This window comes from Kwoniella newhampshirensis, chromosome 3 (genome assembly GCF_039105145.1).
Source record: "Kwoniella newhampshirensis strain CBS 13917 chromosome 3, whole genome shotgun sequence".
Classification (NCBI taxonomy): Eukaryota; Fungi; Basidiomycota; class Tremellomycetes; order Tremellales; family Cryptococcaceae; genus Kwoniella; species Kwoniella newhampshirensis.
Window position 1 is genome coordinate 904,505 of NC_089957.1, and position 12,318 is coordinate 916,822.

At 50.5% G+C, this 12,318-nt stretch overlaps 4 protein-coding genes across 4 annotated transcripts; 2 read left to right on the top strand and 2 right to left on the bottom strand.

Moving 5' to 3' along the window:
* Nucleotides 1-422: 422 nt before the first annotated feature.
* On the top strand, nt 423-1,221 carry IAR55_001686 (uncharacterized protein; the record flags this gene model as incomplete). Its single annotated transcript, XM_066944810.1, has 3 exons — nt 423-444; nt 538-836; nt 1,054-1,221. 3 exons carry the CDS (start codon nt 423-425, stop codon nt 1,219-1,221), a joined length of 489 nt encoding a protein of 162 aa, XP_066804733.1.
* Nucleotides 1,222-1,443: 222 nt separating this feature from the next.
* On the bottom strand, nt 1,444-7,931 carry IAR55_001687 (uncharacterized protein; the record flags this gene model as incomplete). The annotated part of the gene is made up of 22 exons (XM_066944811.1): nt 1,444-1,562; nt 1,621-1,638; nt 1,696-1,764; nt 1,819-1,838; nt 1,904-1,989; nt 2,052-2,146; nt 2,202-2,246; nt 2,312-2,452; nt 2,536-3,499; nt 3,555-3,822; nt 3,879-4,183; nt 4,244-4,420; nt 4,471-4,691; nt 4,752-5,017; nt 5,072-6,710; nt 6,763-7,185; nt 7,249-7,286; nt 7,345-7,451; nt 7,509-7,607; nt 7,669-7,706; nt 7,759-7,791; nt 7,850-7,931. 22 exons carry the CDS (start codon nt 7,929-7,931, stop codon nt 1,444-1,446), a joined length of 5,253 nt encoding a protein of 1,750 aa, XP_066804734.1.
* A 414-nt stretch (nt 7,932-8,345) lies between these two features.
* Nucleotides 8,346-10,346, top strand: IAR55_001688 (mitochondrial 37S ribosomal protein mS47; the record flags this gene model as incomplete). The annotated part of the gene is made up of 7 exons (XM_066944812.1): nt 8,346-8,522; nt 8,598-8,711; nt 8,769-8,850; nt 8,914-9,039; nt 9,113-9,305; nt 9,372-9,790; nt 9,850-10,346. The coding sequence occupies 7 exons, from the start codon at nt 8,346-8,348 to the stop codon at nt 10,344-10,346; spliced, it is 1,608 nt and encodes a 535-aa protein (XP_066804735.1).
* Nucleotides 10,347-10,404: 58 nt separating this feature from the next.
* IAR55_001689 (uncharacterized protein) lies at nt 10,405-12,263 on the bottom strand (the record flags this gene model as incomplete). The annotated part of the gene is made up of 5 exons (XM_066944813.1): nt 10,405-10,566; nt 10,647-10,931; nt 10,995-11,551; nt 11,620-11,737; nt 11,796-12,263. 5 exons carry the CDS (start codon nt 12,261-12,263, stop codon nt 10,405-10,407), a joined length of 1,590 nt encoding a protein of 529 aa, XP_066804736.1.
* Between the last annotated feature and the right edge of the window lie 55 nt (nt 12,264-12,318).

Consider the following 12,318-nt stretch of genomic DNA (forward strand, 5'->3'; position numbering starts at 1 on the left):
ACCGATTTGTTATCGATGTAAAAGCAAATGGGGCATATCGATCTAGCTGAGGAGGACGTGCGACGAAGCCGATGGGTGCAGACCAGTCGAGTCCAAAGGTCCAGAGCATGCATCTGCTCACCATCATATCTCTCTTCGCCGTCGTTTGTGTTTCTAATTCGATTTCTGATTTCGATGCGGAGCCCCACCATCACAATCTTTGCTCCTCGCTGCCCAAAATTCCGTCCTTATAACATTATTATTGCAACGACAACTTCAATGTCCAGATGCATACGGCCCTTCTGGCACCACAAGCTCGTGTATATATTCCGATTTGGATGAATGAACGCTGGATCGGCATGGAAGCACAGGCTTCACCAGGAGCAGGTCCGTCAAAGTCTGCCCAAGCACCAGGACAGTGCGACAGTCATCATGCAAGAGCCATGGTAGAAATACCAAGTAGCGGTACGTTCCTCTATTCGCCTGTGTCTCCTCTTCCCTCCTGTGTCTGGAGCCGTACACGATGTCGCTAACATGAAACTCCAATCTCTGTTACAGGTCTTGAATTCTTCGAATATCGACGGCGTCTATTCTTAGCCGGTCTCCCACCTCCTTCAACACCCACCACCCAACGACTACCTCCGGCCTATCTCGTCTCTCGCAATCTACCAGACTCCTTGACTCCCCCTCGTCAAACAGACAAAGACACCCCAACAGCAGTGAAGAGACTGGAACAAGTCTTATCGCAGGATGGCGCAGAGGAACTGCAAGAGACTTGGGATGCGGGTGTGGGTAGTGTCGCGAGGAGCTTGCATGGTGGGAAGAGGTTGGCGAAAGGTTTGAAGTTGGGTTTAGTGGTGAGTTGTCTCAGGATCGCTTCTCGATAGGAAAAGGTGAAAGAAGAGAGGAGAGAGGCCTCTCTTTCCAGAACGGGTCCGGGGGTAACCGCGATACAGTAGAATTCAGGATGAGATTCGTCACTCAGTCATATCGATATCACGACTGGCTTTCCGTCCTATGAGCCAATCACTTGACCATGAACAAGGAGCTGATCCAACACGCCCATCTCCCCAGATAAAGATCCTTCGAGCCAGCTGGATCCAAGAGGGACTCTGGCCTATCGATCCAAAAACACGGCAGCCGTTGAAACCGCCAGATTCACCTTTGATCCAGGGTACAGATCTTTTCCCCGTCGACACACCTCCGAAAGGTGACGCGTTACCCAAAAAACCAAAGTCATAGCGAGAGACCTCAGATATTCATTGTCCTTGTCGTCGTCTGGTATACTAACCGGTTTGGTCCATACCCGCTACAGGCTATATGCGATGGGAACATGGACAATAGCCGCAAGTCCGCATAGACGCTCGCATCTACATCGTATAATCGTATAATAGACAGTAGACATTTACTCTCGCTCCACATGATGTACAACATTCGCAACGCTCCGCACGTATGACCTCATGGTCAATCCAGGAGATGTTGAGCAGCAACGTTGGGCTGTTGCAAGACCGACACGAAGCGTACAAGATATTCCTCAGCTATGCTGGAGAAGTAGAACTCGTGTGCGCTGTTGTGAGCCGATTCTGGATTGACACGTCAGCTACCTTCACTCAATATGCAATTATCATGATTGAGCCTTACCAAGATTATGCGCAAGCTCTGCGATAGGGTCAGCATGTATTTCTGGTAGTTCCGCTGGAAGATGCAGAGACTCACCATGAGCTATGCTAAAGTACCAAGAAATGAAAGCCTCATTTCGGTGCCCTTGCAGACTAGCAGCGTCATCTGTAAGGCAAATCAGTATTGATTCCTTTGACCATCAATTTTGTTACGACTCACGCCAAGCTTGATAGTACCGCCTAAGCTCCGGCACTTATTGTCAGCAAGAGTGTTGCTCAGCTGCTCTAGACTTCAGACGACTCACGCATTGCAAAAAACTGTTCCTCCGCGGTTGAAGGCTATCAGTGGGCCTTCATGATCCCAGAACACATTCATGACACTGGGGTTGAGCTGCAAAGTCTCGATTAGTACGGATCTGCCAGAAAGACTGTTTTAGTAGCGTGAGGACGTACATTGAACACTCGGCAGATAGGTAGAAGGATGTCCACAGAGAATCTCTGACAGATATCCATCTTGTCCTGGAAGAAGGTCGCCGGATCGGTAACGTCTAAAGTAACACCTTCAGCTGACTATTCAGGGCGAAGTGTTCAAGCCCAACTCACCTCGAGGACACCAGATTCTTAAACCAGGCCCGTTTGATATGTGCGCTACGATCGATATGAGCATCAGCCAGCTTGACCTACATGTTCCCGATGAAGCCTACCATACTCACCGAGTACTATGTCCGCCTGGGCAGAAGTATCGCAATACTCATTCTGACTTTCTGACACGTCTCGTACTGCCTGTCGGGAGTCATTGATTTGCGTCCCTGTCTCGGGACGAGACGCGTCGATTGCTTTTTGGACTGTCGCTCCTGTATTCGGATACTCACTCATGAGCTTTATTCTCTCTCTCAGAGTAGTATGTTTCGTGGAGGGCCATCGATATTCTACTCACGGATATTGTCCACTGAGGTCGGTCTTTGGGTTGATTTGACATGAGCCCTCCCACCACTGGCCCCACCGGCAGCGGCAGCCATGGCTTGACCGAGACCTGACGGACCTGCACCACCAAAACTGCCACTTCCCATCCCTTTCAGACTATTCAACAAGCTTTCTCCCCCAGGGCCCAGACCGTGCCCAGATCCCGATGTCGAAGGTGATCGTCCCTTGAAATCCTTCGACGACCGTCTGAATTTGTCCAAAAGAGACTTCGTTCTACCCGATTCCGAATCCACAGCCGTAGTAGTACTTCCTTGACTCATCGTATCGGAAACGTCATCACCAGGTTCTCCGGCCTGAGTGATAGCTGGAGGATTCGTTTGTGGTCCTGTGGTGGCCGAGGAAGCTAATTTTTCCCTGTCCCGTTTGGCCTCTGCCTGCAGTCGCAACCTTTCTTCTCTGTGCTGGTTCAGTATTCTATCAACATTGAAACCTCGCTTTTTCAGAGCCATCAAAGGCGTTGACAGAATCGAATACAGCAGTAATGCGTCGTCCGCCTTGGAGCTCTTCAAGAGCACGTCACACAGGGCTGAAGCAATATCGTAGTCGTCCGGTTGTGCTGTCAAGCTGATGGTGAGAACTACTGCTTTGCCTCTGGCTTTCACTGCTGTAGCGTAGAGAGTCTCCATATGGTGATGCTCTGATCTGCCATTTCGATAAGTGTACCGGACTTTCAGGTCCCGCACTTCATTGATAGTGAAATTTCCCTCTTTGTTGAGCGTTTCGACGTTGTAGTCAGATTGCTTTCGACGAGCTTCGGCGAGGAAAATTGTGAGCCGCTCAATCACATGACGACGAAGAGCTTTTGCTTGATCTGATTGCACTTGCGTGGGTAGTTCGGTAGCGATGTAGCTACGTTTCACGAAAGATGAGAGAACTCGAGCACCCAAAGAAATGTAAAACTCTTCTAGTATATGTTCCTGTGAGACAGTCAGTTGAGATTTCGTGCCACAGATGTGCAAGAATGTGGCTTACCTCCGGTGCAGCGAGGATGTATTGCCCGAAATATTGTAACATGGAGACGTTGTCGACGATAGCCACATCTGACGCTTTGCACAGCACCCACTCCCTTTCGTATTCATCATCACCGCCACCTGTCCTAGAACCGAAGAGATTCTTGCCCTGCTTCTTCACTGGTATCCGCTGGGAAGCGAGCAAGAACGGCGCGGATTTCATCGTAATACGGGTCCAATTGTCGAATATGGTCCAATTTGCTGCTAGCAAACGAAGTTGTTCGAGATACCTAAACTTCGCTCAGCATGTACAGCCTAGCCACGACTGAAGCGAAGGGGAACTCACCTATCAGCAGACCCAGCTTGCTCCAGCATCTTCGCCGGCTCTGACATGAGTAGCTTCGCGATATCCTTGACACTTGGCTCCGATTTGACTCCACAGTATCTGAGGAACATGTTTGCTCGTTCCCCGAAATCCACAAAAACGAAGGCCGACTTGTACAATTCGTCTGAACCTTCTTTGGACACGAAATATACCTGAGAAGGCTTGAATAGCTGTATATCACTTGACGTCTTGACAGGGAGAATTACTGCGTCTCTAAGACGGTCAACCGAGCTGTTCGTAGAATGGCCCACTCGAGTGCTCATATACTATTACCGAGCATGGTCAGCCTGACAGGCATTTGTAAGAACGAGACCAATTGGACTCACCTCAAAAATTCTGCGGGCTTTCTCAACGTCCTTAGTTACGTTCCTCAACACCGCTGCCACAAGCTGATCCATTGGAGGATCGCTTTGAATGGCCAGCTTTGCTGCATTCTCAGGCGTCGCTACTAGAGGCTGTGCAATAGCAAAGCCAAGAATAGAACAGGAGGCATTGTTAAACGCCTGCGGTCCCTCCGTCAGTCTCGTCATCAATCGGATTCAAGGCAACTCACCTGTCCTGGCTTGGCCAGAATTTTGTCACCTGACGGCGTGGTAGCCGGAATGAACGATACTTGAGAAAAGGAGTCTGCCCGAAACGTGGGGTAATGATTATGGATGTTCGTGAGTAAATACTGCAACGCCTTTTCGTTCATCGGCGCACGACCAGCGGCGATACCGAGGAGTACGTCGATGGGTGGGACGCGACGCAGACCAAGACCGAACAGCATTTTGGCTATCAGGAGCAGCCATCAGCATTGCACTAGGCCAGAAGCCGGAAGACTCTTTCGCTAACCTTCGTCGGAATTGGACTTCCATTTCGTATCGCCCCAGTCCAGAACCGGTAGGCCCAGAGCTCGCATAGCTTCCACCGGCTCATAAAGCTGATGCGGCTTTAGTCTGATGACCGAAGCTTTGCTTCCATCTTCAGGCTGCTCGAGTTCCAAGGGGAACGCCGCTGTTTGCTTGAGACGCTTCAACTCTTCTTCACTCAAAGTGTCTTTGACCGAGACGAGATATTTCATCAGGTCGTGGCACGACCATTCGCCTCCTCCCACCAATCTGCACCCAGTCCGCTGTCAGCTCGATCAGTCTAAGACCGACACAGCTGCTCACCTCGAGAACACTAGCTGCAAGTCTACCGTTTTTCTTACTCCAATGCCCAGCAGCATCTTTTCCATGCCGCCTTTGATGGCCGTATTCTTCGGTAACGATATGGTTGGCAAATCATCAAATAACAAGTTCTTCTCGAAGTATGCCTCCCCAGGTCGCTTGAACCCCGCCTTTGTGGGTATACAAGGAACATCTTTCAATTCCAAAGCAATAGCAGTTTGTTGATTCGCCGCCAGATTCTGCCAAGCTCGTCCCAGCATCCCTAGAACACGCTCTGCAAAGTCCGGCGAGACTCGAATGTCGGTCTCAGGATCTGCTTGCGGTGTGTTGGATACTGGAGGATTGACGAGGAAAGTGATATATTGTAGAACTGAGAGTTCGGTCCAGCCGAATATGGTATAAATAGAGTTGGCACGAAGATCCTTGGTGATGGTGTAAGGAAGCGTATGGGGTGGGAGCGGCATATCAGGGGACATAATCGGGTTTTGAGGCTTCACAAATGTTTGAACCATAGACATCGGGATCACCTTGCTATTTTCTAGTACCAAAATCGCCGCGTCGAGCAAACGGGCTCTCAACCCAACATTAAAGCCGTCCATACTGGCTAAATTTTGCCACCAGAGCAGGCAATCTATCATCTCCTTCTCTGACAGTGGTCTAGATCCCAGCTGTTTGACCACGTCGTCGAACGTGACATCCCGGAGAAGTGATCGCTCTTTCAACCTGGCAACCGATCTCGGAGCCTCTTCGAGAGCGGATGGTGTTATGACCGGCAAGTCAGGCAGGAACTTTTGCAATTCCACACTAGGCATTCTGACATCTTTGATAGGTAATACTCCACCCACTGATACGATTGGCAGAGTAGAGTTGTCGCGGATGCATCCGTAGTATGCTGATTCCATTTCTTGTCCAACCAGCGAGGAAGGAGTGGTAGGCTTGAAGGTAAAAAAGCGGAGGGCATGTAAACCTCGAGCCAAGATCTTTACACGAGCTGCTTGATCCGCCACCGTAGTCTTCAGCCAAGCGGCTTGGAGCTCTTGCATCTCCAATTCGTAAACGAGTCGACTGAGGTATCCTCCAACCCAGAGTAGCTCTCGATTCCAATACGACACATGTCGATCTACGAGGTCGATCGATTCTCTTTCGACGGTCGGTATGAATCGTGCAGCTAAATGTCCACCTATACCGGTAGTCTGACTGGTCGGCTGACCGATGAAAACTTTCGCGGACTTTTCGCTGTCCAAGGGCGGGCACAAGCCCCCAAACACCCCTCCAATATCTTTCGCAGCAGTCTTCCCATCTTCGGTTTTCGCATCATCATCCTCTTCTCCTCTGGAATAGACTAAGCTCGCCGGCATCCGAGTCGGGGCCGCCTTCTTTGTGGCTCGTTCCAATTCTCGGCCAAATTCCGGCGAGACCGTCACTTTGATATCGGCTTGGTATATCTGAATATCCCTGTGCAAAGTCGTAACCTCGGTGGGCTCTTCGGGCGGCGGAGGTGGAGCCGGTGAAGCCACCGGAGTAGCCGGAGTGGGAGTTTGACGGCCGAAAAAGGATGTGGCAAGCATCGAGGCGAAGCCTTTAGCAGGTTTGGCAAGCTGAGCAATGGGCGTGGGCAGTGGAGGCGGTGTGAAGCCAGAAGCTATGAAGCTGTCAGCAAGGCGGGGACTGGCTGAAGAAAGATAGTTACCAACCCGACAGCCACTTCATGACCTTAGCGGTGATAAAAATACCGGTGGCGTCCACTCCCATGATAGTCATCATTCCGTTGGCACTGCTCGTTTTCATTCCTCTTTTCGAAACTCTGTTTTTGCCTTTCACACTCTTTTCCACCTCAAGCACCTTGACGCCGTCAACCAGCATATCGATCTTCTTGACAATTCGCATGAACGTGATACTAGTGATGAAAAACCTCGCGAGATCTAGAGGTCCTTCGAGTAGAGACGGTTCACGCAGTGACATCGTAAATGATGTCCAAGCATTCCCCGTGAGGGTAGGTTCGGCGGTGGATGAGGATGCTGATGGTGGGAGTTCGCCTGATCGAGCGAGAAGTTGATCTTTGCCGTCTTTCCAGTAGAATCCCATCCACTTATCTCCAGACTCAACAAAAGGGTCATCTGAAGCACTGGTGTTCAGCACGTTTAACCTCCATCGCATCCCAGAGCTGACATAACACTTACCGCATACACTCCATAAAGAGTAGAAACCAACTCCGAATCTGTGGGGTTGTTGTTCAACGGAAGATTGGCAATTCGGAACAATGTAGTCTAGCTCACGCTCCAATCTTCTCCTCGTCCGGGTTACCCTCGGCGATCTTCTTCAACCGTTGCCAATCTTGCTGCCGGAAGGGTATTCCGTCGTTGCAAACGACGTAACGGTGCATCTGATACCGAAGGATCGACATCAGCTATTGTCATTTGAAAGTTCTGCTGCGATCTACCATGTCTTTCTTGAGATCAGGCAACTTGGACGATCCTTCCCCTCGCTCATTGGCTGTGATCCCTGCCTCGGAGAAGAACTTGACTTGCACATGCTCAGCCTGCATCAAACAATGGTAAGCTACCACTCAGACTGACCTTGTCGAAATTCGAAAAGCTTACCCCGGCATCGTCTGCATTTTGTAGCAATTCCCTGAAGACTGGGTCTAGTCAGCGCCCTACCTTGTTGACAAGTTGGTTGAGCAGACTTACTGGTGTGTTCACCGGAATATCGAGCCAAGATCTCTGTTGAGGAGTGGTCAGCTCGAATTCCCAATAAGAGATAGGACCAAGACCAGCTCACTATCTATGAGAGCTCGCTGATTGACTTCTACGGTCTCATCTCGTCCTGATGACCACAGATCTTCTTTGCTGAGTGGCGGCATGATGGATTGGTATGGTGATGTGATCAGTGGTCTGACGCGTCGCCTCCTCCAAGGGCCAGAACCCTTCTGAGCGATCAGGCTATGTCAGAAGCACTACAAGTACTTGTGCTCGGCCAGTGTCCTAGATATGGTAGTCTGGAAAGAGGTTTGTTGATGATCGACAAGAAAAGAAACGATCATCTGGACACTGCTCGGCGCGATGACTGTGAAAGCCGAATCCATCCACGGACATTGATCACATCTCCGATCCTACTAGACAAGAAGCCAAAAGTCAACCAACCCCATCTCCCACAATCGTCTGTCTCGTCGCTTCTACCTGATCGTCCTTCCCAAGACACCTTGATAGCCCTCACGTTTCGCACCAGCGCTGTCCGGACCATCCGTGAACACTCGGGTACCCCTCTGTCGAATCTCATGTCAACCATAGCTCGGCTCTCCCTCCGAATGGGCATGGGCATGGGCGCCTCTGCCGGGCCTTCCTCATCTTCTGCTTCTGCTGTTTCCCGACTCGCCACAATCTCAAGACACCTCACTACTTCGGCATCATCCTCTGCTTCTGCAACTTCATCAAAAATGTCTGCTCCTAATGAGGTGGGTCATCGAATCGCAATCGTGCTCAAGGTTTGGGAGAAGGGTGCTTGAGCTGACTGTACATTCGAACAACAGGATATAATTCTTTTCGAGTCTCACCAAAATGCAAGACTCTACAAGCTCAACAGATCATCAAAACTGAATTCTCTCAACCTCGAAATGGTCAACATTCTTACCGAAAAGATCAAGGTAGGTGCAGCTCTGTGGGTCCAAGAAGCGTAACGGCTCACATGCTCTGTTTCTCAGAACTGGCGAGAACTGGATTCTTGTAAAGTCATCATCGGCACAGGAGACAGCCGAGCGTTCTGTGCTGGCGGCGACGTCAAACGTGAGCTCTCTGAAGTACATTCCGGGCAATTCAGCTGGCTTACCGTTCTTTCCTCTTACTTAGAAATTGTCCTCGATCACAAAGTTGGCAAGGAGACAGCTCTGCCATTCTTCAAATCCGAGTTCCAGCTCAACTGGCTTCTTGCTCGTTTGGGTAAACCTTACGTTGCCATCATGGATGGGATCACCAGTGAATTTCACATCGTGCTCGTTGTCTATTTCGTCATGTCCTCTTCGCTGATGTCACTTCTATCTTATCATAGTGGGTGGCGGTGGTGGTCTTTCCCTTCCTGCTGCGATTCGAATAGCTACTCCTCGGACTGTCTTCGCTATGCCTGAAACTAAAATCGGCTATGCACCCGATGTTGGTGCGAATTATTACCTCTCCCAGCTTGACGGAGCAATTGGCGCTTGGTTGACCGTTACTGGACAGGAAGTGTACGGGCGGGCAGCGTAGTGAGTTTCGTCTATGGTCGTGTCTGCTACATGTGACAGGTTGTTGATCCCGTCCGTCACCTATAGTGATCTTGGAATTGCCACTCACTATGTTACACCTAATCTCATTCCCGAGATCATCCACCAAATCACTCAGCTCGAGTCTCCTACCCTCCCCCTCATCGCGGATCTTGTTGCGTCATACGCCGCTGCTGCCTTCACCACCTCTGAACCCTCTTCGAAAGCCTCTCCTGACGGCCCCACGCCAATAACAGGTGCTATCCGAGACTTCCTTGACAAGACTTTCAGCTTGAAATCTATCGCTGAGATCGACGCGGCTTTGTCCAGGGCTGTCGACAACGAGAAGCTGAGCGAAGACGTGAGACAATGGGCGAAGTCACAGAAGGATATCATGGGTCAAAGAAGCCCAACAGGAATGGCTGTGGCCCTACTCAATCACCGAAAGGCCAAAGAGGCGAGGAGATTAGACAGATCGCTGCTGAACGGTAAGCCAGCCTCGGACTCCTGGTGCTCTGAGATCTGCTCATCCGAATATTTGGCGCAGATATCTCTATGGCCACAGGATTTCTTGGGAAGCAACGAGCTACAGATGACTTCATCTCTGGCGTCACGGCAGTGCTTATCGATCGATCCAAATCCCCTACAACATGGGTCCCGTCATCCCTTTCTGACCCCCTTCTCTCCCCTTCTACGATCAACCAGAACTTCTTCTCGTCTTCTTCAGGCCATCTCGCTGATCGTCCAACACTGGAACTTCATCCTGCTTCCGCATCTAAACTCGATTCAGGAAGGGACTCTACCTGGGGTCAGTTCAGGAAACACGGTTTACCATCCGAAGAATCTGTCAGGGCTGCTGTGGACGGATATGCTCCTGGCTCTGGAGCGTTTGCGCTGAAGGAGCAAGAGTTGGTGGAGCAATTCGTGGATGCTGCGGGTCAAGTCAAGGGTACCAGGAGGGACGAAGTTGAAGCGAGAGTGAGAGATGTTGTCAAGAAGCACACGAAGCAGGATAAGGACGGGTATCTCGAGTGGAAATCATAATCCATCGATGGGATTCACATTTGTTCATAGCATGCACAGTGCGCTAACTCATGCCGCACTACATCACCGCTTCGTACAAGTATTCGTCAAGAGTGATCTTGAGATCCTTTGCGATCGTTTTTGAAGTTTCGTAGTCGATCTCACAACGAAGCATGACGTTGTCCAGTCGATCTACGGGTGACACTCGCCTCAACAATCCTTGTGCTTCCAATTCTGGTATCTGCGCATCAAGCGGTGATCAGCTCAGCATCGATCTGCGCTTGCTTCATATGATATCGAACCATGTGGCAAATCACTTACCAATCCCAAGAACTTGACACTCAGCATCAAGGCTTCGACCTCTTCATCCCACCTATCTTCCCTTTCCCTATCCCTTTTCGTCCTCCTCTCGGCTTTTGCCGCCTGTTCCGCTACAGTAGGTAACCATCCGTCCAACTCATCGGCCCCATCTGAAGATGACGATTCGCCCCCGTACGTCGCTTGGAGATCTGGTGGACGAGGAGCGTGCTCAGCGTAAATCGAGGCGAAGATCGCCAGTAATCGATCAAGTGGAAACGGTTTAGGTCCAAGCAGACGTTGAGGAACCTGTCAAACTTGATCAGTTTGATTGTTCGGTTCATCCTTATCATTCGATCAAGGAAGACTGACCTTTCCGACTCTAGTCCTACCATATCCAGCTCGTCTAGTTCCACCTCCCTTTTTTCTCTTCCCACTTACACCTGCGGCTCTTCCAAACAATCTCACATCGCTCTTCGCCGGATTATAGCTCGCACAATACGCGCCAACCAAAAGGAACCTCGCTGCGAGAGGCATTTCCAACGAGGGTAACTTCGGCAAGATCCTAGCTTTGCCAGGTCCGGGAGTCATGGCCTGTTGGAACTCATACCCGCCAATTTGACGAGGGATGAGATTTTCGATTGCCGCTGCTAATGCGAGTGACAGTTGATGTTTCAGATCTGTAAGAAGTTTGATGGTGATGTTGAGCGGCTCGGGTGGAGATTCAGGGTCAGGGAATTGAAGACTAAGGAGAGTCATTTCGAGATGAGGAGGAAGGGTAGATGTGTAGATTGGCCAGAGGGAAAGGGCGAGATAGTGTAGCTCGGAGATGGGTGAGGTGACGAGTGGGAGGACTGTGGATATAAGAAGATCGAGGAACCGAGGGTAAAGGGGATGTGCGGAGCCTGGCAGTAGCTCGGCAAGTATGTCTGGGACGAGATCAGCGGTCAGCCAAAGTATGCGGTCACCGGCTTGTGAAATGACTCCCATGACATACCTTCTCGAGTTGGAGGTGGAAGATAGAAATGTAATGGCTCCGGGGCATCAGCTCTGTGAGGTCGGACATGATCCCACGGCGCAGCCGATGCAAGAAGAACAGTACACGGTACACCGGTCTGATCGCATCCCATCAGCATAGTCTCTCAGACTTGTAGAGGATGAACAAAAGCGCACCAGTTCTGATATTCGAGTGATGACCGCCCATCCATTTCCAAATACTGTTCTCAATCTCTCCGCTTTGGTGATCATGATCACGACCACCTCATCTCGTTCCCTGTCCCCTGTCCCGTGTCCATTTCCCACGCCATTTCCATGGCCATTGGCCTTCGCTTTTCCCTTTCCTTTCCCCTTGGTATGTCTCATCGACCACCATTCTCGAAATTTCAAACTGAATCCATCCCAAGTATTCACCTCTCCTGCTTCATCATTCCCGCCCAGCTTGTGCAATATCCCGCTGAGCAGTAGTCTCGGAGTATGATATTCGACAGTATCGAGCTTGGCGACTCGGCATTGTTCCGGTAACGGTGGCAGGGACGTCGAAGGGTGATGCGGATGGTGGAGGTAGATGAGTTGCGGGGTAGGAGAGTGAGCAAGCAATATCTGAAGATCGGATTTTGAAAGGGAGCTGGAACTTGAGCTCATGGTGAGTATAGTGACACGAGGTCACCCAGCCTTATCGAGCGGAAATGCAGCAGTT